This window comes from Pelobates fuscus, chromosome 2 (assembly GCF_036172605.1).
Source record: "Pelobates fuscus isolate aPelFus1 chromosome 2, aPelFus1.pri, whole genome shotgun sequence".
Lineage (NCBI taxonomy): Eukaryota > Metazoa > Chordata > Amphibia > Anura > Pelobatidae > Pelobates > Pelobates fuscus.
The window spans coordinates 448,945,257-448,972,080 of NC_086318.1; the positions used below are offsets into that span (position 1 = coordinate 448,945,257).

The 26,824-nt window shown below is 46.0% G+C and overlaps 1 protein-coding gene across 2 annotated transcripts in view; it reads right to left on the reverse strand.

Annotated features, from left to right (window-relative positions):
* The window catches only part of XPO5 (exportin 5), a 170,825-nt gene that overhangs the window by 7,328 nt on the left and 136,673 nt on the right, over nt 1-26,824 (reverse strand). For both annotated transcript variants that reach the window (XM_063444187.1, XM_063444186.1), the window contains 7 exons: nt 24,184-24,281; nt 23,153-23,199; nt 22,322-22,410; nt 14,122-14,208; nt 10,270-10,352; nt 9,509-9,616; nt 3,248-3,385 (listed from right to left, as the gene is read on the reverse strand). In XM_063444187.1, coding sequence (XP_063300257.1) covers nt 3,248-3,385; nt 9,509-9,616; nt 10,270-10,352; nt 14,122-14,208; nt 22,322-22,410; nt 23,153-23,199; nt 24,184-24,281 — 650 coding nt within the window. The remainder of the gene's footprint in view (nt 1-3,247; nt 3,386-9,508; nt 9,617-10,269; nt 10,353-14,121; nt 14,209-22,321; nt 22,411-23,152; nt 23,200-24,183; nt 24,282-26,824) is intronic.

Consider the following 26,824-nt stretch of genomic DNA (forward strand, 5'->3'; position numbering starts at 1 on the left):
CAGGAAGTAATTATTAAGGTGTTTAAAGTCATGTGTAGGGAGGTTTAACTAGGGCTGTATAAATAGTGATTTAACTCCTAAATTACAGAGAATTGAACAGTTAGACTAAAGGGGCATGCTCTATACACCAAAATGGCTTTATTAAGCCAAAGTTGTTTTGGTGCCTATACCGTCCCTTTAGGACAAAGTAGTTAAAATGTGTCTTATGATATACATTGACTTTGTTGACAGAGCAACTTTAGTAGATAAAAAAAAAAACATTCTTTCACACCCTCACTGATTGACAGACATGCACACACACTCATTCTCCGACAGACATGCACACACACTCATTCTCCGACAGACACACGCACACACACTCTCCGACAGACACACGCACACACACTCTCCGACAGACACACGCACACTCTCCGACAGACACACACACTCTCTGACACACACACACTCTCTGACACACACACACACTCTCTGACAGACACACACACACACACACTCTCTGACACACACACACACACTCTCTGACACACAGACACACTCTCTGACACACAGACACACAGACACACTCTCTGACACACAGACACACTCTCTGACACACAGACACACTCTCTGACACACAGACACACTCTCTGACAGACACACTCTCTGACAGACACACTCTCTGACAGACACACTCTCTGACAGACACACTCTCTGACAGACACACTCTCTGACAGACACACTCTCTGACAGACACACTCTCTGACAGACACACTCTCTGACAGACACACACACTCACTCTCTGACAGACACACACACACACACACACTCACTCACTGACAGACACACACACACTCACTGACACACACACACACACACACACACACACACACTCACTGACAGACACACACACTCACTCACTCTGACAGACACACACACTCTGACAGACACACACACTCTGACAGACACACACACTCACTCTGACAGACACACACACACACACACACACACACACTCACTGACAGACACACACACACTCTCTGACAGACACACACACACACACACACACACACTCACTGACAGACACACACACACACTCACTGACAGACACACACACACACACACACACACACACACACTCACTGACAGACACACACACTCTCTGACAGACACACACACACTCTCTGACAGACACACACACACTCTCTGACAGACACACACACACTCTCTGACAGACACACACACACACACTCTGACAGACACACACACACACACTCTGACAGACACACACACACACTCTGACAGACACACACACACACTCTGACAGACACACACACACACTCTGACAGACACACACACACACTCTGACAGACACACACACACACACACTCTGACAGACACACACACTCTGACAGACACACACACTCTGACAGACACACACACACACACTCACTGACAGACACACACACACACACACTCACTGACAGACACACACACACACACACACACACACACACACACACACTCACTGACAGACACACACACTCTCTGACAGACACACACACACTCTCTGACAGACACACACACACTCTCTGACAGACACACACACACTCTCTGACAGACACACACACACTCTCTGACAGACACACACACACACACTCTGACAGACACACACACACACTCTGACAGACACACACACACACACTCTGACACACACACACACTCTGACAGACACACACACACACACTCTGACAGACACACACACACTCTCTGACAGACACACACACACTCTCTGACAGACACACACACACTCTCTGACAGACACACACACACTCTCTGACAGACACACACACACTCTCTGACAGACACACACACACTCTCTGACAGACACACACACACTCTGACAGACACACACACACTCTGACAGACACACACACTCTGACAGACACACACACTCTCTGACAGACACACACACACACACACTCTCTGACAGACACACACACACTCACTGTCTGACAGACACACACACAGGCAGCCCTCATGCTGTCCATGCATTTGCAGTCCGCGCAGAACATTGGTGAAGAAACAGACAGCTGCATCCGAAGGAAGAGAGGAGGAGATGACCTGGAGATAAAAGTGACATTGTAATAATACCCACATAGCCAGGAACTCTCTGACAGACCCACACACACACTCACTCTCTGACAGACCCACACACACACTCACTCTCTGACAGACCCACACACACACTCACTCTCTGACAGACCCACACACACTCACTCTCTGACAGACCCACACACACTCACTCTCTGACAGACCCACACACACTCTCTGACAGACCCACACCCACACACACTCTCTGACAGACCCACACCCACACTCACTCTCTGACAGACCCACACACACTCACTCTCTGACAGACCCACACACACTCACTCTCTGACAGACCCACACACACTCACTCTCTGACAGACCCACACACACTCACTCTCTGACAGACCCACACACACTCACTCTCTGACAGACACAGACACACCCACACACACACTCACTGACTGTCAGGAAGTAATTATTAAGGCTTTTTAAGTCATGTGCAGGGAGGTTTAACTAGGGCTGTATAAATAGTGATTTAACTCCTAAATTACAGAGAATTGAACAGTTAGACTAAAGGGGCATGCTCTATACACCAAATGGCTTCATTAAGCCAAAGTTGTTTTGGTGCCTATACCGTCCCTTTAGGACAAAGTAGTTAAAATGTGTCTTATGATATACATTGACTTTGTTGACAGAGCAACTTTAGTAGATAAAAAAACAACAACATTCTTTCAATTAAAGGGGCACTAAAGGATGAGACTGGCTTGTTTTGAATACCTTTATGTAAAATATTTCATTTAAAAAATAAAATAAAAAATATACATTTACAGTTTCTGCTCCACTTGAACAGTCAAGAATAAAACCAACAAAGCCCTCTACCCTCCCCTCCCCCCTCCCCAGCTTGCCCCATCAGCACCCTTAATTATTATGGCTCCTTTGCTCAGCACTCTCCCTAACCTGCCCTTGAATACTGAACTCATCACATTTTGCATCAAGCACCTGAACTGGCTGTATCAATAGAATAAATTATATGGACTCCCAGAATCCCATGCTAGTTATTCTATTAGATCAGCTAATCTGGAGCAGATCGAATGCCTGATGGCAAGGGTTACATTATTACAGAGACCTGAATCACACCTCCCCCGCCAGCCAATTCCTCTTCCATAATAGTACTAACCAAAGCCTCGTATATTTGGAAAGCCAAGTGGACTAGTACGGACAGGCAGCCCTCATGCTGTCCATGCATTTGCAGTCCGCGCAGAACGTTGGTGAAGAAACAGACAGCTGCATCCGAAGGAAGAGAGGAGGAGATGACCTGGAGATAAAAGTGACATTGTAATAATACCCACATAGCCAGGAGCTCAGCACGACATTGTATATAATGTATACAAGTAAACTAACAATCCTATCACACACGGGCAGGGGAAATGCTCCCTCAAGGAATATAAATGTATTGATTAAATAATATTGAACAAAAGCAAGAACGTAATATAGGTTTATCTGGGACACAGGCACAAAAGTCAGGCATATTGACCGTGTCAAACAAAAATGGATCATTAAGTAATATTTGGAATAAAATGCAATATGGATGCCAGAAGCCATGATGTTCACTCATCCTGTTAATTAGAGGTGAAAAAAAAAATCAAGGACTTCACAAACACCAATTCCCAAACCATAAATTTGGGGAGATCCCACCAGTCTCAGACAGGAGGAGTGAGAGTGGGACCGGAATTTCAGAAATATGGCATATGTCATGTCTCAACTGATACAAAGACCATAAGAGTTTAACAAGAAAACCCTCTATGGGAAACAATGTGGTAGAAACATATTATTCCATAGCATTTATAGTTTTACTAAAGTTTTTTTTAAAAATAATAACAATATAGATTAGATTATTGAAGAATGCATGATAATTACATTAATTTGCTTTATCCAATATATTTGGTTTTATCGTAATAAAATATTCCCTAAATCACGTATATGATAGCTAGTATAACATGATAGAAATTGTGTTCTATTCATCGATTGCATCTATATAAGCTTGATCATGTGTGTTCTACATTTTCATTGTCCTAAGGATAGTGAAAAGATTAATTATTTATATAGTATCTAGTGGCTATAAAATCATAAAATTGATTTCCAAAGCAGACAGGTCATTTATATGACATAATCCAGATGCTTGGAAGAGTTACATTTAAATGATCCCTTGATCAGCGGTGCAGGTAGTAGTAGGAATGAGACATAAGTGAGAGGGTTGGGGATTCACTCCGCTCCCACAGTGAAGGCGTGGAGGAACTCTCTCCACCCAAAATGATGGAGGATATAATCAAGGGACTATCTGATCCAAACTGACTGATGAACAGGAAGTCTGGGTGGGGTTAGAAAGGGTGGACTTGCAAAGGCTGCAGACAAGAGATCTGCAACTTTTACAAGCAGTTTTAGATAGAACACAAAGGAAAAAAAATGCACGAACGCAAGTTTTCATTTTGTGTATATCTACTAAACCGTGATTTTTATTTATTTTACATTTGGGCAGTGGAGTCACCCTTAACCCCTTAACGACGAGGTCCGTCACTCAGGGGATTGCCTTAACGACGAGTGACGGACCTCGTCCGTCACCCGTTAAAATTAACCCCAGATCGCCGCAATCGCGGGGTTAATGGTGCTCCGGTCTGCCTCTGTATTAGAGGCAGACCGGGAGCACCGGATCGGGCTGTCCCAGCACATGTGCCCGCTCTGACAGCATGTCAGAGCGAGCACAGGTGCTGTGTATACTTACCTTCCGCCTCCCTGCACTTCCGGGTTCACTGTGAAGTGCAGGGAGACGGATCTTCACTGATCCTGCCCCCTGTAAAAAAATAAAATAAAGTTAAATTAAAATCCCACCCCCCTTTACCCATTTTAATAAAAAATTAACCCCTTCCCCGCCAATTGATCACGGACTACAGTGATCAATTGGCAGGGATTACATTTTACTATGATCTGATTTTATTTTTTTAACCCCTGGGGGTTAATTCTTTTTTTTTAACCCTCAGGGGTTAAATTTTATTAATTAATTTAAATATTTTAAAACTATAAATTTAGCTAGCTGGGGAGGGTGGAAGTTAGTGGGGAATTGGGGGATTTAGTGTTAGGCTAACTAGGGGTTAACATTAAAAAAAGTTTTAAAATAAGCTTTAAAAAGTTAAAAAATTAAGTTAAAAAAAAAGTTTTAATAACGTTTAAGTAAAAATAAAAAAAATAAACCCTTTACCCAGTCCAAATAAAAAATAACCCTTCCCTGTCAGTCGATCACTGCCTACAGTGATCAAAATTATACTGTGTATTATACTGTGATTCATTTTTTTTAACCCCTGACGATTAACTTTTATTTATTTTTTAACCCTCAGGGGTTCAATTTATTTAATTAACTAATTTAAATATTGTATAATTAAATATTTTGCTAGCTGGGGTGGGTGGAAGTTATGGGAAAATGGGGAATTTACTGTTAGTGCTGCTTACTGCTAGTTAGGGGTTAACGGTAAAAAAAAAAACCAAAGCTTAGAAAAATGTTAAATCTGTAAAAAAAAGTTTTACGAAAGTTTAGGAAACTTTAAAAAAATTAATAAGCAAAACAAAAGTTTAAAAAATAGTTTTAAAAAGTAAAAAAAGTTTTAAAAAGTTAAAAAATACATTTAATAACGCTCATTACCACTACACCTGGTACAAGCTAGCGGAAAAATGATCCCACACTAAGGTTCAAAATATGCCTTTTGAAATACCCTGGGATGTCTTCTTTAATACATGGTATGGCTTTATGGGGTATTTGGATTATATAGCCTGGTAAAATACTCTAAAATGGGACATGGGCACAGTGTAAAAATTTAAAGTTTGAAAAAAAATGGAATGGCTGTGTCCCAAATGTGCCCCTCCGATGTCCACATATACCTGGCAAAGGTACATACGGGGGTATTTTTGTACTCAGCAGACATAGACATAACCACATACTTTGTCATATATTGGTGAAATAATGGGGGCATGTTCAGGCACAATATGCACCTTATGAGATACCCTGGAGTGTCTACTTTTACAAATGGTAGGCCTTTGTGGTTTTTTTTTTTGGACAGTCAAATGGAAGCATAGGCTCATTAAATCCGTCTCTCAAAATTCTACTGTGAATACTGAAAAGGACAGGTCTCCTGTATGGCACTGTATCTTCACGAAATAGTGCCATAGACATACAATGGGGGTGTCCTTTTCTTCAGCAGATGTAACTGAATACAAAATAAAACTTTGTACAGGAATAGCACACACCAACTTTACAAAATACACATGAGAAGTTCTTTGTTATACAGGGAGTGCAGAAATATTAGGCAAATTAGTATTTTGACCACATCATCCTCTTTATGCATGTTGTCTTACTCCAAGCTGTATAGGCTCGAAAGCCTACTACCAATTAAGCATATTAGGTGATGTGCATCTCTGTAATGAGAAGGGGTGTGGTCTAATGACATCAACACCCTATATCAGGTGTGCATAATTATTAGGCAACTTCCTTTCCTTTGGCAAAATGGGTCAAAAGAAGGACTTGACAGGCTCAGAAAGTCAAAAATAGTGAGATATCTTGCAGAGGGATGCAGCACTCTTAGAATTGCAAAGCTTCTGAAGCGTGATCATCGAACAATCAAGCGTTTCATTCAAAATAGTCAACAGGGTCGCAAGAAGCGTGTGGAAACACCAAGGCGCAAAATAACTGCCCATGAACTGAGAAAAGTCAAGCGTGCAGCTGCCAAGATGCCACCTGCCACCAGTTTGGCCATATTTCAGAGCTGCAACATCACTGGAGTGCCCAAAAGCACAAGGTGTGCAATACTCAGAGACATGGCCAAGGTAAGAAAGGCTGAAAGACGACCACCACTGAACAAGACACACAAGCTGAAAAGTCAAGACTGGGCCAAGAAATATCTCAAGACTGATTTTTCTAAGGTTTTATGGACTGATGAAATGAGAGTGAGTTTTGATGGGCCAGATGGATGGGCCCGTGGCTGGATTGGTAAAGGGCAGAGAGCTCCAGTCCGACTCAGACGCCAGCAAGGTGGAGGTGGAGTACTGGTTTGGGCTGGTATCATCAAAGATGAGCTTGTGGGGCCTTTTCAGGTTGAGGATGGAGTCAAGCTCAACTCCCAGTCCTACTGCCAGTTTCTGGAAGACACCTTCTTCAAGCAGTGGTACAGGAAGAAGTCTGCATCCTTCAAGAAAAACATGATTTTCATGCAGGACAATGCTCCATCACACGCGTCCAAGTACTCCACAGCGTGGCTGGCAAGAAAGGGTATAAAAGAAGAAAATCTAATGACATGGCCTCCTTGTTCACCTGATCTGAACCCCATTGAGAACCTGTGGTCCATCATCAAATGAGAGATTTACAAGGAGGGAAAACAGTACACCTCTCTGAACAGTGTCTGGGAGGCTGTGGTTGCTGCTGCACGCAATGTTGATGGTGAACAGATCAAAACACTGACAGAATCCATGGATGGCAGGCTTTTGAGTGTCCTTGCAAAGAAAGGTGGCTATATTGGTCACTGATTTGTTTTTGTTTTGTTTTTGAATGTCAGAAATGTATATTTGTGAATGTTGAGATGTTATATTGGTTTCACTGGTAAAAATAAATAATAGAAATGGGTATATATTTGTTTTTTGTTAAGTTGCCTAATAATTATGCACAGTAATAGTCACCTGCACACACAGATATCCCCCTAAAATAGCTATAACTAAAAACAAACTAAAAACTACTTCCAAAAATATTCAGCTTTGATATTAATGAGTTTTTTGGGTTCATTGAGAACATGGTTGTTGTTCAATAATAAAATTAATCCTCAAAAATACAACTTGCCTAATAATTCTGCACTCCCTGTAAGTTTGTGTGCCAAACCCCCCCAAAAATACAATTTTACTCCAATATTTAGCAGAGGTTGGCGGTGAAATGACTACGTAGAAAGTGTCAAGACAACCTTAGGTAAATAGCCTGTGATGTCTACTTTATATAAATATATACTTTTGTGTGGCAATTTTGTTTTCTTTTATGGCTATTAAGCTTACAAGACAAACATAACAAATTCTAAAATCGCTCCACATTAAAAGTTTATTTTACTCCTTGTGCTTTGTGACCTGTAACTACCAAAAAAAACTTAAAATCCCAGACACATTATATATTCTGTAAATCAGAACAACTAAATGAATTTATTTTTAATTACTTTCCTTAACCTGCTCTAATTTTTTTTTTTTGCATTTTTCTGTATTTTTTTAATAATAAATAAGCATTTATGTAAGCATTTAAATAAGCATTTATCAAATTAAAGCACTTTCTGTCCTTTAAAAAACGGTATATAATATGCGTCGGTGCAATAAATTTGTAAAATGCAAATTGCAGTTGAACGCAAACAGCAAAAAATGCAAAAAATGCCGTTGTCATTACGTGAAAGACAAGCTTCTGAAGCTCTGTCCTTAGGGGGCTAAAGTATGTGTGTTTTAATAATAAACTTGTTTAACTGCCGCATGTGTAGTATTTAGCTTGCATACTGACTCAATCATTAATTATTTGACCTTCAAGATTGCCTATTGTGTCTATACTGCATGTTATTAGATTTGTGATTGCCTATTGTGTCTATACTGCATGTTATTAGATTTGTGTTAGCCTTTTGTGTCTATACTGCATGTTATTAGATTAGTGATCGCCTATTGTGTCTATACTGCATGTTATTAGATTAGTGATTGCCTTTTGTGTCTATACTGCATGTTATTAGATTAGTGATCGCCTATTGTGTCTGTACTGCATGTTAGATTAGTAATTGCCTATTGTGTCTTTACTGCATGTTATTTGATTAGTGATCGCCTAGTGTGTCTGTACTGCATGTTATTAGATTTGTGTTTGCCTATTGTGTCTATACTGCATGTTATTAGATTAGTGATTGCCTATTGTGTCTGTACTGCATGTTATTAGATTAGTGATCGCCTAGTGTGTCTGTACTGCATGTTATTAGATTTGTGATTGCCTATTGTGTCTATACTGCATGTTATTAGATTTGTTACCTTATCGATCTCCAATATTTTAATATTTTTGAACTAATATATATAAGTTACAATATTGTTTGTTATTGCATCTCTAAATTCGATTTTCAATCAGGAATCCTTGCTAATCAGTTCATTTATGGTGATTACTAAGGTATCATTATCAGATCGCTGCCTGTCCAAATAAATGTAATACTGATTCCACTGATCATAATATCTGCCGAAAAGAAAAATTGCACCTGCTGACGGAACAATCTGTGTCTGCACTGAGACACCCCCCTCCCCCATGTCACATGCCCAACAAGAGATAAATACTACAGGCCCTACAACACTGAGCTTACAATCTAAATAAGAAATATGTAAAGAGGAGGCTTTCTAGTGGAACCCTTACCTGTGTGAGAAGGGGCCAGCACAGTAACACGGCTGCTTTTTGGCAGCTAATTGTGTCCTTCCAGACCAGAGGGCTAAACACAGTGACTAGCAGCACGGTTGATAAGTCCTAAAACCAAATACACATTCAAAAAGTTATACCCTGGTGCAACACACTGGCCACATGTCAACACACACTTCAGGTGAAATTCACTCCCACTGCAGCATAACACAGGTAACCCTAAGTTTACTAAGTTTTACATTAGCCACATAATCCAAAGACTTAACCCCCTCAGGACAGAGTCAATGATACTCATTCTGATCAAATCAAAATGTAAACAAAAACTGGAATTTGCGCTATGTCTGTTAACCCGTAATTCACCGCTGTCACATTAAGTGCACCCACACTTATTATATATCATTTTGTTTAGGAGAAACAGGGCTTTAATTTCTCATGAACTATTCATATATGGAACATAATTTACTATGAATAAAAAAAAAAACAGATATTTAATTATTTTGTTTTAATTTGTAGTTCCGCCTCACATTTTAGCTGTAAATGTCATAATACTGTTAGCTTTTACTGCACAAAAAGCACATATTGAGATTCAAAGACTTAAAAAACAATATTTTCACTCCATGGTCCAGAGACACATACAGCACGCAGACACATACAGTACGCACATACATACCACACTGTAATGACACTGACTGGATATGAAGCCAGTGAGAAACAAGCTGGTGGAATGTCACAAATAGAAATATTTCCAGCATAGCTCTCACCTCGTTACCCATCAAGAACCTCCCGAGTTCCGTCAATTCAACAGTGCCAGGATTAGTAGTGTCAGAAGCCATCATTTCTTCATCTGGAGAAAAAAGAAAGAAACTGTCACTAAAGTAAATTATGTCTCTGTGTCCGGGGAGGGCATAGGCGTGCGCACGGGGTGTGCCGGGTGTGCCTGGGCACACCCTAATCCCCGCGGCACGCCTATGCATTGAGACCGGCAGGGGAGATCTCAGGATCTCCCCTGCCGGCTCATGCAGAGCCGGCGCTATCCGAGCGCCGGCTCTGCTCTAAGCCTCCCTCCCCACCGACCCACAGGCAGTGAGGGATGCAGGAGAGGACCGGCGGAGCTCTTGCCAGCAGCTCCGCCGGGTTCCTCTCGCGAGATCTGAGCGTTGCCGCGGCAACGCTCAGATCTCGCTCGAGTGAACTCTAGCCCTGCGGGGCTAGAGTTCACTCTCCTCTGGACCACCAGGGATGGCAGCAGCAGCAGGATCCCCCCTCCCAGGCATAAGGTAAGAAGGGAGGGGGGATAACTGATCTGCCCCCACCTCCACTGGACCACCAGGGACAAGGAACAATAATCCCCCCTCCCCACATAAAGTAAGAAGGGAGGGGGGATATTAAGTAATGTACCCCCACCTCCACCCCCCACAATCACCCACACACATACACACATACACAGCACACACACACACACACATACACAGCACACACACACACATACACAGCACACACATACACAGCACCCACAGACATACACAGCACCCACAGACATACACAGCACCCACAGACATACACAGCACCCACAGACATACACAGCACCCACACACATACACAGCACCCACACACATACACAGCACCCACACACATACACAGCACCCACACACATACACAGCACCCACACACATACACAGCACCCACACACATACACAGCACCCACACATACACAGCGCACCCACAGACATACACAGCACACCCACAGACATACACAGCACCCACAGACATACGCAGCACCCACAGACATACGCAGCACCCACAGACATACGCAGCACCCACAGACATACACATCACCCACAGACATACAGCACCCACACACATACAGCACCCACACACATACAGCACCCTCACACACATACAGCACCCACACACACATACAGCACCCACACACACAGCACCCTCACAAACACAAACAGGACCCTAACAAACACACACACACAAAACACTACCAGTACCCTCACACACAAACAGCACCCTGACACACAGTACATTCACAGCACCCTCACAAGCACGCACACACAAACACCCTCACCCACATAGTACACTACCAGCACACACACATCACACTAACAGCACCCTCACACAGCACACACACAGCTTTGTGTGTGTGTGTATATATGTGTATATATATATACATACATATACATATATATATATATATATATATATATATATACACGCCGCGTGTGCTTGGTCTTGAGGGTGCACACCCTAATGCAATAGGCTGCGCACGCCTATGGGGGAGGGGATCTGTGAGCGATCACATGTCACTGTGTTTGGGGAGGGGATCTGTGAGCGATCACATGTCACTGTGTTTGGGGAAGGGATCTGTGAGCGATCACATGTCACTGTGTTTAGGGAAGGGATCTGTGAGCGATCACATGTCACTGTGTTTGGGGAAGGGATCTGTGAGCGATCACATGTCACTGTGTCTGGGGAGGGGATCTGTGAGCGATCACATGTCACTGTGTCTGGGGAGGGGATCTGTGAGCGATCACATGTCACTGTGTCTGGGGAGGGGATCTGTGAGCGATCACATGTCACTGTGTCCGGGGAGGGGATCTGTGAGCGATCACATGTCACTGTGTCTGGGGAGGGGATCTGTGAGCGATCACATGTCACTGTGTCTGGGGAGGGGATCTGTGAGCGATCACATGTCATTGTGTCTGGGGAGGGGATCTGTGAGCGATCACATGTCACTGTGTCTGGGGAGGGGATCTGTGAGCGATCACATGTCACTGTGTCCGGGGAGGGGATCTGTGAGCGATCACATGTCACTGTGTCCGGGGAGGGGATCTGTGAGCGATCACACGTCACTGTGTCCGGGGAGGGGATCTGTGAGCGATCACCTGACGTCACTGTGTCCGGGGAGGGGATCTGTGAGCGATCACCTGACGTCACTGTGTCTGGGGAAGGGATCTGTGAGCGATCACATGTCACTGTGTCCGGGGAGGGGATCTGTGAGCGATCAAATGTCACTGTGTCTGGGGAGGGGATCTGTGAGCGATCACATGTCACTGTGTCTGGGGAGGGGATCTGTGAGCGATCACATGTCACTGTGTCTGGGGAGGGGATGTGTGAGCGATCACGTGTCACTGTGTCTGGGGAGGGGATGTGTGAGCGATCACGTGTCACTGTGTCTGGGGAGGGGATCTGTGAGCGATCACGTGTCACTGTGTCCGGGGAGGGGATCTGTGAGCGATCACGTGTCACTGTGTCCGGGAGGGGATCTGTGAGCGATCACATGTCACTGTGTCCTGGGAGGGGATCTGTGAGCGATCACATGTCACTGTGTCCTGGGAGGGGATCTGTGAGCGATCACATGTCACTGTGTCCTGGGAGGGGATCTGTGAGCGATCACATGTCACTGTGTTTGGGGAAGGGATCTGTGAGCGATCACATGTCACTGTTTGGGGAAGGGATCTGTGAGCGATCACATGTCACTGTGTTTGGGGAAGGGATCTGTGAGCGATCACATGTCACTGTGTTTGGGGAGGGGATCTGTGAGCGATCACATGTCACTGTGTCTGGGGAGGGGATCTGTGAGCGATCACATGTCACTGTGTCTGGGGAGGGGATCTGTGAGCGATCACATGTCACTGTGTCTGGGGAGGGGATCTGTGAGCGATCACATGTCTCTGTGTCTGGGGAGGGGATCTGTGAGCGATCACATGTCACTGTGTTTGGGGAAGGGATCTGTGAGCGATCACATGTCACTGTGTCCGGGGAGGGGATCTGTGAGCGATCACATGTCACTGTGTCCGGGGAGGGGATCTGTGAGCGATCACATGTCACTGTGTCTGGGGAGGGGATCTGTGAGCGATCACATGTCACTGTGTCCGGGGAGGGGATCTGTGAGCGATCACATGTCACTGTGTCTGGGGAGGGGATCTGTGAGCGATCACATGACGTCACTGTGTTTGGGGAGGGGATCTGTGAGCGATCACATGTCACTGTGTCCGGGGAGGGGATCTGTGAGCGATTAAGTCACTGTGTTTGGGGAGGGGATCTGTGAGCGATCACATGTCACTGTGTCTGGGGAGGGGATCTGTGAGCGATCACATGTCACTGTGTCTGGGGAGGGGATCTGTGAGCGATCACATGTCACTGTGCCCGGGGAGGGGATCTGTGAGCGATCACATGTCACTGTGTTTGGGGAAGAGATCTGTGAGCGATCACATGACGTCACTGTGTTTGGGGAGGGGATCTGTGAGTCATCACATGTCACTGTGTCCGGGGAGGGGATCTGTGAGCGATCACATGTCACTGTGTCCGGGGAGGGGATCTGTGAGCGATTACGTCACTGTGTTTGGGGAGGGGATCTGTGAGCAATCACATGTCACTGTGTTTGGGGAGGGGATCTGTGAGTGATCACATGTCACTGTGTCCGGGGGATCTGTGAGCGATCACGTCACTGTGTCCGAGGAGGGGATCTGTGAGCGATAACATGTCACTGTTTCTGGGGAGGGGGATCTATGACCGATCACATGATGTCATGGACTACACAGGCAAAGAAGGGTATACTAATTTGTAATGTCAGTGCAAGATCTGTTTAAATGGTTAAGGCTTACCTTCAACCTCCACCTGGGTGGCACTGATTAACCCATCAGCTCCTGCATTGGAAGGGCTTTGATTCTTCTTCGCTACACAGCAAGCAACTGCAGAGACATGATATTACGTTTTGGTAAGGAGGAGCTGAGCTTAGTGTAGATATGCAGTAGTGACAGTGGAGGGAAAGTCACTAGGAACTGAAGAGTTAAACAATGAGGACGCAGCAAAGGCAGATCATGAAGGAATAAGTTAGTTAGGTAGTGAAAGAGCGAACAGCTATGTAATCTACACTGATCAGACACAACATTAAAACCCCCTGCCTAATATCGTGTAGGTCCCCCTTGTGCTGCCAAACCAGCTCTGATGCATCAAGGCATGGACTCCACAAGATCTCTGAATGTGTCCTGTGGTATCTGGCACCAAGACATTAGCAGCAGATCCTTTAAGTCTTGCAGATTGCGAGGTGGGAGCCCAACGGATTGGATATGTTGTTCCAGCACATCTCATAGATGCTGAATCAGATTGAGACCTGGGGAATTTGTAGGTCAAGGTAACAGCTGGAACTTTGTCATATTCCTCAAACCATTACTGAACAATTTTTGCAGTGTGGAAGGGTGCCATATCCTGCTGAAAGAGGTCACTGCCACCAAGGAACACCATTGACATAAAGGGGTGTACGTGGTCTGCAACAATCTCTAGGTAGGTGGTACGTGTCAAACTAACATGCACATGAATGATAGGACCCAAGGTCTCCAAGCAGAACATTGCCGAGATTATAACACTGCCTTAACTGGCGTGTTTTCTTTCTACAGTGCATCCTGCGGCCATCTCTTTCCAGGCAGCGTGAGTGTGCAGAGGCTTTACTGTCCCTTTAACATGCAGTGTGAGTGTGCAGAGGCTTTACTGTCCCTTTAACATGCAGTGTGAGAGTGCAGAGGCTTTACTGTCCCTTTAACATGCAGTGTGAGTGTGCAGAGGCTTTACTGTCTCTTTGACATGCAGTGTGATTGTGGCTTTACTGTCCTTTTAACATGCAGCGTGAGTGTGCAGAGGCTTTACTGTCCCTTTAACATGAAGCGTGAGTTTGCAGAGGCTTTACTGTCTCTTTGACATGCAGTGTGAGAGTGCAGAGGCTTTACTGTCTCTTTGACATGCAGTGTGAGAGTGCAGAGGCTTTACTGTCTCTTTGACATGCAGTGTGAGAGTGCAGAGGCTTTACTGTCTCTTTGACATGCAGTGTGAGTGTGACTTTACTGTCCTTTTAACATGCAGCGTGAGTGTGCAGAGGCTTTACTGTCCCTTTAACATGCAGTGTGAGTGTGCAGAGGCTTTACTGTCTCTTTAACATGCAGTGTGAGTGTGACTTTACTGTCCTTTTAACATGCAGCGTGAGTGTGCAGAGGCTTTACTGTCTCTTTAACATGCAGTGTGAGAGTGCAGAGGCTTTACTGTCCCTTTAACATGCAGCGTGAGTGTGCAGAGGCTTTACTGTCCCTTTAACATGCAGTGTGAGAGTGCAGAGGCTTTACTGTCCCTTTAACATGCAGTGTGAGAGTGCAGAGGCTTTACTGTCCTTTTAACATGCAGTGTGAGAGTGCAGAGGCTTTACTGTCCTTTTAACATGCAGTGTGAGAGTGCAGATGCTTTACTGCCCTTTAACATGCAGTGTGAGAGTGCAGAGGCTTTACTGTCATTTTAACATGCAGTGTGAGAGTGCAGATGCTTTACTGCCCTTTAACATGCAGTGTGCAGAGGCTTTACTGTCCCTTTAACATGCAGTGTGAGAGTGCAGAGGCTTTATTGTCCTTTTAACATGCAGTGTGAGAGTGCAGAGGCTTTACTGTCCCTGTAACATGCAGTGTGAGAGTGCAGAGGCTTTACTGTCCATTTAACATGCAGTGTGAGAGTGCAGAGGCTTTATTGTCCTTTTAACATGCAGTGTGAGAGTGCAGAGGCTTTACTGTCCCTTTAACATGCAGTGTGAGAATGCAGAGGCTTTACTGTCCCTTTAACATGCAACATGAGTGTGCAGAGGCTTTACTGTCCCTTTAATATGCAGTGTGAGAGTGCAGAGGCTTTATTGTCCTTTTAACATGCAGTGTGAGAGTGCAGAGGCTTTACTGTCCCTTTAACATGCAGTGTGAGAATGCAGAGGCTTTACTGTCCTTTTAACATGCAGTGTGAGAGTGCAGAGGCTTTACTGTCCCTTTAACATGCAGTGTGAGAGTGCAGAGGCTTTATTGTCCTTTTAACATGCAGTGTGAGAATGCAGAGGCTTTATTGTCCTTTTAACATGCAGTGTGAGAGTGCAGAGGCTTTACTGTCCCTTTAACATGCAGTGTGAGAATGCAGAGGCTTTACTGTCCCTTTAACATGCAACATGAGTGTGCAGAGGCTTTACTGTCCCTTTAATATGCAGTGTGAGAGTGCAGAGGCTTTATTGTCCTTTTAACATGCAGTGTGAGAGTGCAGAGGCTTTACTGTCCCTTTAACATGCAGTGTGAGAATGCAGATGCTTTACTGTCCTTTTAACATGCAGTGTGAGAGTGCAGAGGCTTTATTGTCCTTTTAACATGCAGTGTGAGAATGCAGAGGCTTTACTGTCCTTTTAACATGCAGTGTGAGAGTGCAGAGGCTTTACTGTCCTTTTAACATGCAGTGTGAGAGTGCAGAGGCTTTACTGTCCTTTTAACATGCAGTGTGAGAGTGCAGAGGCTTTACTGTCCCTTTAACATGCAGTGTGAGAGTGCAGAGGCTTTACTGTCCTTTTAACATGCAGTGTGAGAATGCAGAGGCTTTACTGTCCTTTTAACATGCAGTGTGAGAGTGCAGAGGCTTTACTGTCCTTTTAACATGCAGTGTGAGAGTGCAGAGGCTTTACTGTCCCTTTAACATGCAGTGTGAGAGTGCAGAGGCTTTACTGTCCTTTTAACATGCAGTGTGAGAGTGCAGAGGCTTTACTGTCCCTTTAACATGCAGTGTGAGAGTGCAGAGGCTTTACTGTCCTTTTAACATGCGGTGTGAGAGTGCAGAGGCTTTACTGTCCTTTTAACATGCAGTGTGAGAGTGCAGAGGCTTTACTGTCCTTTTAACATGCAGTGTGAGAGTGCAGAGGCTTTACTGTCCTTTTAACATGCAGTGTGAGAGTGCAGAGGCTTTACTGTCCCTTTAACATGCAGTGTGAGAGTGCAGAGGCTTTACTGTCCTTTTAACATGCAGTGTGAGAGTGCAGAGGCTTTACTGTCCCTTTAACATGCAGTGTGAGAATGCAGAGGCTTTACTGTCCTTTTAACATGCAGTGTGAGAGTGCAGAGGCTTTACTGTCCTTTTAACATGCAGTGTGAGAGTGCAGAGGCTTTACTGTCCCTTTAACATGCAGTGTGAGAGTGCAGAGGCTTTACTGTCCTTTTAACATGCAGTGTGAGAGTGCAGAGGCTTTACTGTCCCTTTAACATGCAGTGTGAGAGTGCAGAGGCTTTATTGTCCTTTTAACATGCAGTGTGAGAGTGCAGAGGCTTTACTGTCCCTGTAACATGCAGTGTGAGAGTGCAGAGGCTTTACTGTCCCTTTAACATGCAGTGTGAGAGTGCAGAGGCTTTACTGTCCCTTTAACATGCAGTGTGAGAATGCAGAGGCTTTACTGTCCCTTTAACATGCAGTGTGAGTGTGCAGAGGCTTTACTGTCCCTTTAACATGCAACATGAGTGTGCAGAGGCTTTACTGTCCCTTTAATATGCAGTGTGAGAGTGCAGAGGCTTTATTGTCCTTTTAACATGCAGTGTGAGAGTGCAGAGGCTTTACTGTCCCTTTAACATGCAGTGTGAGAATGCAGAGGCTTTACTGTCCTTTTAACATGCAGTGTGAGAGTGCAGAGGCTTTACTGTCCCTTTAACATGCAGTGTGAGAGTGCAGAGGCTTTATTGTCCTTTTAACATGCAGTGTGAGAATGCAGAGGCTTTATTGTCCTTTTAACATGCAGTGTGAGAGTGCAGAGGCTTTACTGTCCCTTTAACATGCAGTGTGAGAATGCAGAGGCTTTACTGTCCCTTTAACATGCAACATGAGTGTGCAGAGGCTTTACTGTCCCTTTAATATGCAGTGTGAGAGTGCAGAGGCTTTATTGTCCTTTTAACATGCAGTGTGAGAGTGCAGAGGCTTTACTGTCCCTTTAACATGCAGTGTGAGAATGCAGATGCTTTACTGTCCTTTTAACATGCAGTGTGAGAGTGCAGAGGCTTTATTGTCCTTTTAACATGCAGTGTGAGAATGCAGAGGCTTTACTGTCCTTTTAACATGCAGTGTGAGAGTGCAGAGGCTTTACTGTCCTTTTAACATGCAGTGTGAGAGTGCAGAGGCTTTACTGTCCTTTTAACATGCAGTGTGAGAGTGCAGAGGCTTTACTGTCCCTTTAACATGCAGTGTGAGAGTGCAGAGGCTTTACTGTCCTTTTAACATGCAGTGTGAGAATGCAGAGGCTTTACTGTCCCTTTAACATGCAGTGTGAGAATGCAGATGCTTTACTGTCCTTTTAACATGCAGTGTGAGAGTGCAGAGGCTTCATTGTCCTTTTAACATGCAGTGTGAGAATGCAGAGGCTTTACTGTCCTTTTAACATGCAGTGTGAGAGTGCAGAGGCTTTACTGTCCTTTTAACATGCAGTGTGAGAGTGCAGAGGCTTTACTGTCCTTTTAACATGCAGTGTGAGAGTGCAGAGGCTTTACTGTCCCTTTAACATGCAGTGTGAGAGTGCAGAGGCTTTACTGTCCTTTTAACATGCAGTGTGAGAATGCAGAGGCTTTACTGTCCTTTTAACATGCAGTGTGAGAGTGCAGAGGCTTTACTGTCCTTTTAACATGCAGTGTGAGAGTGCAGAGGCTTTACTGTCCCTTTAACATGCAGTGTGAGAGTGCAGAGGCTTTACTGTCCTTTTAACATGCAGTGTGAGAGTGCAGAGGCTTTACTGTCCCTTTAACATGCAGTGTGAGAGTGCAGAGGCTTTACTGTCCTTTTAACATGCGGTGTGAGAGTGCAGAGGCTTTACTGTCCTTTTAACATGCAGTGTGAGAGTGCAGAGGCTTTACTGTCCTTTTAACATGCAGTGTGAGAGTGCAGAGGCTTTACTGTCCTTTTAACATGCAGTGTGAGAGTGCAGAGGCTTTACTGTCCCTTTAACATGCAGTGTGAGAGTGCAGAGGCTTTACTGTCCTTTTAACATGCAGTGTGAGAGTGCAGAGGCTTTACTGTCCCTTTAACATGCAGTGTGAGAATGCAGAGGCTTTACTGTCCTTTTAACATGCAGTGTGAGAGTGCAGAGGCTTTACTGTCCTTTTAACATGCAGTGTGAGAGTGCAGAGGCTTTACTGTCCCTTTAACATGCAGTGTGAGAGTGCAGAGGCTTTACTGTCCTTTTAACATGCAGTGTGAGAGTGCAGAGGCTTTACTGTCCCTTTAACATGCAGTGTGAGAGTGCAGAGGCTTTATTGTCCTTTTAACATGCAGTGTGAGAGTGCAGAGGCTTTACTGTCCCTGTAACATGCAGTGTGAGAGTGCAGAGGCTTTACTGTCCCTTTAACATGCAGTGTGAGAGTGCAGAGGCTTTACTGTCCCTTTAACATGCAGTGTGAGAATGCAGAGGCTTTACTGTCCCTTTAACATGCAGTGTGAGTGTGCAGAGGCTTTACTGTCCCTTTAACATGCAACATGAGTGTGCAGAGGCTTTACTGTCCCTTTAATATGCAGTGTGAGAGTGCAGAGGCTTTATTGTCCTTTTAACATGCAGTGTGAGAATGCAGAGGCTTTACTGTCCTTTTAACATGCAGTGTGAGAGTGCAGAGGCTTTACTGTCCCTTTAACATGCAGTGTGAGAGTGCAGAGGCTTTATTGTCCTTTTAACATGCAGTGTGAGAATGCAGAGGCTTTATTGTCCTTTTAACATGCAGTGTGAGAGTGCAGAGGCTTTACTGTCCCTTTAACATGCAGTGTGAGAATGCAGAGGCTTTACTGTCCCTTTAACATGCAACATGAGTGTGCAGAGGCTTTACTGTCCCTTTAATATGCAGTGTGAGAGTGCAGAGGCTTTATTGTCCTTTTAACATGCAGTGTGAGAGTGCAGAGGCTTTACTGTCCCTTTAACATGCAGTGTGAGAATGCAGATGCTTTACTGTCCTTTTAACATGCAGTGTGAGAGTGCAGAGGCTTTATTGTCCTTTTAACATGCAGTGTGAGAATGCAGAGGCTTTACTGTCCTTTTAACATGCAGTGTGAGAGTGCAGAGGCTTTACTGTCCTTTTAACATGCAGTGTGAGAGTGCAGAGGCTTTACTGTCCTTTTAACATGCAGTGTGAGAGTGCAGAGGCTTTACTGTCCCTTTAACATGCAGTGTGAGAGTGCAGAGGCTTTACTGTCCTTTTAACATGCAGTGTGAGAATGCAGAGGCTTTACTGTCCTTTTAACATGCAGTGTGAGAGTGCAGAGGCTTTACTGTCCTTTTAACATGCAGTGTGAGAGTGCAGAGGCTTTACTGTCCCTTTAACATGCAGTGTGAGAGTGCAGAGGCTTTACTGTCCTTTTAACATGCAGTGTGAGAGTGCAGAGGCTTTACTGTCCCTTTAACATGCAGTGTGAGAGTGCACAGGCTTTACTGTCCTTTTAACATGCGGTGTGAGAGTGCAGAGGCTTTACTGTCCTTTTAACATGCAGTGTGAGAGTGCAGAGGCTTTACTGTCCTTTTAACATGCAGTGTGAGAGTGCAGAGGCTTTACTGTCCTTTTAACATGCAGTGTGAGAGTGCAGAGGCTTTACTGTCCCTTTAACATGCAGTGTGAGAGTGCAGAGGCTTTACTGTCCTTTTAACATGCAGTGTGAGAGTGCAGAGGCTTTACTGTCCCTTTAACATGCAGTGTGAGAATGCAGAGGCTTTACTGTCCTTTTAACATGCAGTGTGAGAGTGCAGAGGCTTTACTGTCCTTTTAACATGCAGTGTGAGAGTGCAGAGGCTTTACTGTCCCTTTAACATGCAGTGTGAGAGTGCAGAGGCTTTACTGTCCTTTTAACATGCAGTGTGAGAGTGCAGAGGCTTTACTGTCCCTTTAACATGCAGTGTGAGAGTGCAGAGGCTTTACTGTCCTTTTAACATGCAGTGTGAGAGTGCAGAGGCTTTACTGTCCTTTTAACATGCAGTGTGAGAGTGCAGAGGCTTTACTGTCCTTTTAACATGCAGTGTGAGAGTGCAGAGGCTTTACTGTCCTTTTAACATGCAGTGTGAGAGTGCAGAGGCTTTACTGTCCCTTTAACATGCAGTGTGAGAGTGCAGAGGCTTTACTGTCCTTTTAACATGCAGTGTGAGAGTGCAGAGGCTTTACTGTCCCTTTAACATGCAGTGTGAGAGTGCAGAGGCTTTACTGTCCCTTTAACATGCAGTGTGAGAGTGCAGAGGCTTTACTGTCCTTTTAACATGCAGTGTGAGAGTGCAGAGGCTTTACTGTCCTTTTAACATGCAGTGTGAGAGTGCAGAGGCTTTACTGTCCTTTTAACATGCAGTGTGAGAGTGCAGAGGCTTTACTGTCCTTTTAACATGCAGTGTGAGAGTGCAGAGGCTTTACTGTCCTTTTAACATGCAGTGTGAGAGTGCAGAGGCTTTACTGTCCCTTTAACATGCAGTGTGAGAGTGCAGAGGCTTTACTGTCCTTTTAACATGCAGTGTGAGAATGCAGAGGCTTTACTGTCCTTTTAACATGCAGTGTGAGAATGCAGATGCTTTATTGTACTTTTAACATGCAGTGTGAGAGTGCAGAGGCTTTACTGTCCTTTTAACACGCAGTGTGAGAGTGCAGAGGCTTTACTGTCCTTGTAACATGCAGTGTGAGAATGCAGAGGCTTTACTGTCCTTTTAACATGCAGTGTGAGAGTGCAGAGGCTTTACTGTCCTTTTAACATGCAGTGTGAGAGTGCAGAGGCTTTATTGTCCTTTTAACATGCAGTGTGAGAATGCAGAGGCTTTACTGTCCTTTTAACATGCAGTGTGAGAGTGCAGAGGCTTTACTGTCCTTTTAACATGCAGTGTGAGAGTGCAGAGGCTTTATTGTCCTTTTAACATGCAGTGTGAGAATGCAGAGGCTTTATTGTCCCTTTAACATGCAGTGTGAGAATGCAGAGGATTTATTGTACTTTTAACATGCAGTGTAAGAGAGCAGACTACAGAGCTTTCCCTTTGTTACTTACTGATCAGATCCATCACCTCTCGACTAAGCAGCCGCAAAAGCAGGTCCTCGAGTATCTCAACACTCTCTTCCTTACACTCGTCCTCCTCACTGTGGGACCAAGAGAACAGGAGAAGTTTGTAGAATGTGATGAGTGGAAAACATTGCTTTGATAAAGGTGGAATGGGTATAAAACAAATTTTTACACAACTTCATAACTGAAAGGAGTGGCTTGTTACTTTTTGGGGGGGCGCCCATTCCCCACACACCCCTCGGCCGCCCATTCCTCACACACCCCTCGGCCGCCCATTCCTCACACACCCCTCGGCCGCCCATTCCTCACACTCCCCTCGGCCGCCCATTCCTCACACACCCCTCGGCCGCCCATTCCTCACACACCCCTCGGCCGCCCATTCCTCACACACCCCTCGGCCGCCCATTCCTCACACACCCCTCGGCCGCCCATTCCTCACACACCCCTCGGCCGCCCATTCCTCACACAGCCCCCGGCCGCCCATTCCTCACACAGCCCCCGGCCGCCCATTCCTCACATAGCCCCAGGCCGCCCATTCCTCACACAGCCCCCGGCCGCCCATTCCTCACACAGCCCCCGGCCGCCCATTCCTCACACAGCCCCCGGCCACCCATTCCTCACACAGCCCCCAGCCGCCCATTCCTCACACAGCCCCCAGCCGCCCATTCCTCACACAGCCCCCAGCCGCCCATTCCTCACACAGCCCCAGGCCGCCCATTCCTCACACCCTCGGCTGCCCATCCCCATCCCCATCCTCCTACCAACCAATTCCTTATTTGTAATCAAATCCTTAGCAAATTTAGTAAATGGAAAACTCACCTCACGATGTCCTGCTGGTTGACAAACAACCATTTTTGTGACAATCTCTGTAAGACAAGAATGGATAGAGAGCAGACATGTGAATGATTATCAATAACCTACGAGAGGTACATATGGAAAATCGCCCAACCGATAAACCAATCACTTGTCCCCTGAGGTACAATGAAAATGCATTGTGAATGGATCCAACACTATAGCAGACCTCGCCTACAGCACATTGACTCAAGAGTAAAATAAGCATAAGAAAAATACAGCAGAGACTGACCCCCAGATTGAAATGATCCTTTTTTGTGTCCATGAACTGATTTACTACACATATACATGGCTGGCAAATAGTAAAACAAACAAATCAAGAGACCACACAAACAGAGGCACATTCATTTCTTTTTCAACTGAGCAAAGACTGTGATGTTTATTTTCCAAAGAGAAGGGCATAATGTAATTTGAATATTTTAAAATAAAATATTAAGATTACAATACTTTATTTATAACCCAAATAAACACCCATCATTCGGTATGTTTCCCAGCAAGGAGGAATTAGCCTTTGTATGAACTTAAAGACCACAACAATAATGCAAGTTATAAAACAAGAAACAAATTAAAGACAAAGAAAGAGGGGAATTCAACCAGACAAAGCAGTACAGGTTATTTAGCCTTCAACACAGCAACACACACACACACACACACACAGCTAGCCCCCTGTCAAAGCCCCGATACCTGCTAAATCTGTAAAATGTAAACACATCCAAACCAAATCCTATATATTGATATATACAGAGTATCCTATTACATTTTGATACTTTGTGAAGTATAAAATAAAATGAACCCTCTTCGTGCCACCATGGGTCATATAGTCCACGCCAATTGATTTCTACACAAGAGGAATCATTGGTGCCATCCATTGCACTCTCCAGAAATCCTATAGCATTGCCTCTGTAGTAATATAGCGTTCAGGGCATACTCGGCATATGGCAGTGTGTGACACTAACATTCTCAGACATCGCGGGAAAGTAAACAAAGCAATTTCATACCTGCTGCATGTAATTTAGGAGAGGTCCCAGGATGGGGATCACTATACTCCCATATCTTTCAGGCGGACAGGAGAGGATAAAAGGCTTCACAAACCGTCGTACATAAGCAAGTTAAGGAGACATCATACAGGTTTGAGTACACTCTATAATCGTTTCAATTCTAGCAGATGCTTTCTCACCAACCTTGGGTGGTGGGGTGGTCTCTCTCCCAGCAGCAAACTTACACACACACACACAACAGTCACACTCTCGCTAATAACACGCGCACAGTAGTCACACCACCAGCAGACACACACACACACATAGTGGTCACATGACCACCACCAGCAAAGACAGACACAATGTGGTCACACTCCCACCGCCGGCAGACACACGCACTGTGGTTACACTCCCACCACAAGCAGACACACGCACTGTGGTCACACTCCCACCACCAGCAGACACACGCACTGTGGTCACACTCTCACCACCAGCAGACACACGCACTGTGGTCACACTCCCACCACCAGCAGACACACGCACTGTGGTCACACTCCCACCACCAGCAGACACACGCACTGTGGTCACACTCCCACCACCAGCAGACACACGCACTGTGGTCACACTCCCACCACCAGCAGACACACGCACTGTGGTCACACTCCCACCACCAGCAGACACACGCACTGTGGTCACACTCCCACCACCAGCAGACACACGCACTGTGGTCACACTCCCACCACCAGCAGACACACGCACTGTGGTCACACTCCCACCATCAGCAGACACACGCACTGTGGTCACACTCCCACCACCAGCAGACACACGCACTGTGGTCACACTCCCACCACCAGCAGAGAGAGACACACGGTGGTCACATTCCTCCCACCAGCAGACACACACACACACACACGCACTGGTCACACTCCCACCACCAGTAGAGACACACACGGCGGTCACGCTCCCACCACAAGCAGACACACACACTGTGGTCAACCTCCCACAACCAGCAGAGAGACACATGGTGGTCACACTCCCAAAACCAGCAGACAGACACACACAGTGGTCACACACAGTGATCACAGTCTCACCACCAGCCGACACACGCACTGTGGTCACACTCCCACCACCAGCAGACACACGCACTGTGGTCACACTCCCACCACCAGCAGACACACGCACTGTGGTCACACTCCCACCACCAGCAGACACACGCACTGTGGTCACACTCCCACCACCAGCAGAGAGAGACACACGGTGGTCACATTCCTCCCACCAGCAGACACACACACACACACGCACTGGTCACACTCCCACCACCAGTAGAGACACACACATGGTGGTCACGCTCCCACCACAAGCAGACAGACACACACAGTGATCACAGTCTCACCACCAGCCGACACACACATGGTGGTCACACTCACCACCAGCCGACACACACATGGTGGTCACACTCTCACCACCAGCAGAGACATACACTACCACGACAAGCAGACACTCCCGCCACCAGCAGACACACGGTGGTCACACTCCCACCACCGGTAGACACACGGTGGTCACACTCCCACCACCGGTAGACACACGGTGGTCACACTCCCACCACCGGTAGACACACGGTGGTCACACTCCCACCACCGGTAGACACACGGTGGTCACACTCCCACCACCGGTAGACACACTGTGGTCACACTCCCACCACCGGTAGACACACTGTGGTCACACTCCCACCACCGGTAGACACACTGTGGTCACACTCCCACCACCGGTAGACACACTGTGGTCACACTCCCACCACCGGTAGACACACTGTGGTCACACTCCCACCACCGGTAGACACACTTTGGTCACACTCCCACCACCGGTAGACACACTGTGGTCACACTCCCACCACCGGTAGACACACTGTGGTCACACTCCCACCACCGGTAGACACACTGTGGTCACACTCCCACCACCGGTAGACACACTGTGGTCACACTCCCACCACCGGTAGACACACTGTGGTCACACTCCCACCACCAGTAGACACACTGTGGTCACACTCCCACCACCAGTAGACACACTGTGGTCACACTCCCACCACCAGTAGACACACTGTGGTCACACTCCCACCACCAGTAGACACACTGTGGTCACACTCCCACCACCAGTAGACACACTGTGGTCACACTCCCACCACCAGTAGACACACTGTGGTCACACTCCCACCACCAGTAGACACACTGTGGTCACACTCCCACCACCAGTAGACACACTGTGGTCACACTCCCACCACAAGTAGACACACTGTGGTCACACTCCCACCACCAGTAGACACACTGTGGTCACACTCCCACCACCAGTAGACACACTGTGGTCACACTCCCACCACCAGTAGACACACTGTGGTCACACTCCCACCACCAGTAGACACACTGTGGTCACACTCCCACCACCAGCAGACACACAGTGGTCTCACCTCACCACCAGCAGAGACAGACATACGCATTGGTCACACTCCCACCACCAGTAGACACGCACACACTATGGTCACACTCCCACCACAAGCAGACACACACACACATTGTGGTCACACTCCCACAACCAGCAGAGACACACACACACAGTGGTCACACTCCCACCACCAGCAGACACACACACATGGTGGTCACACTCCCAC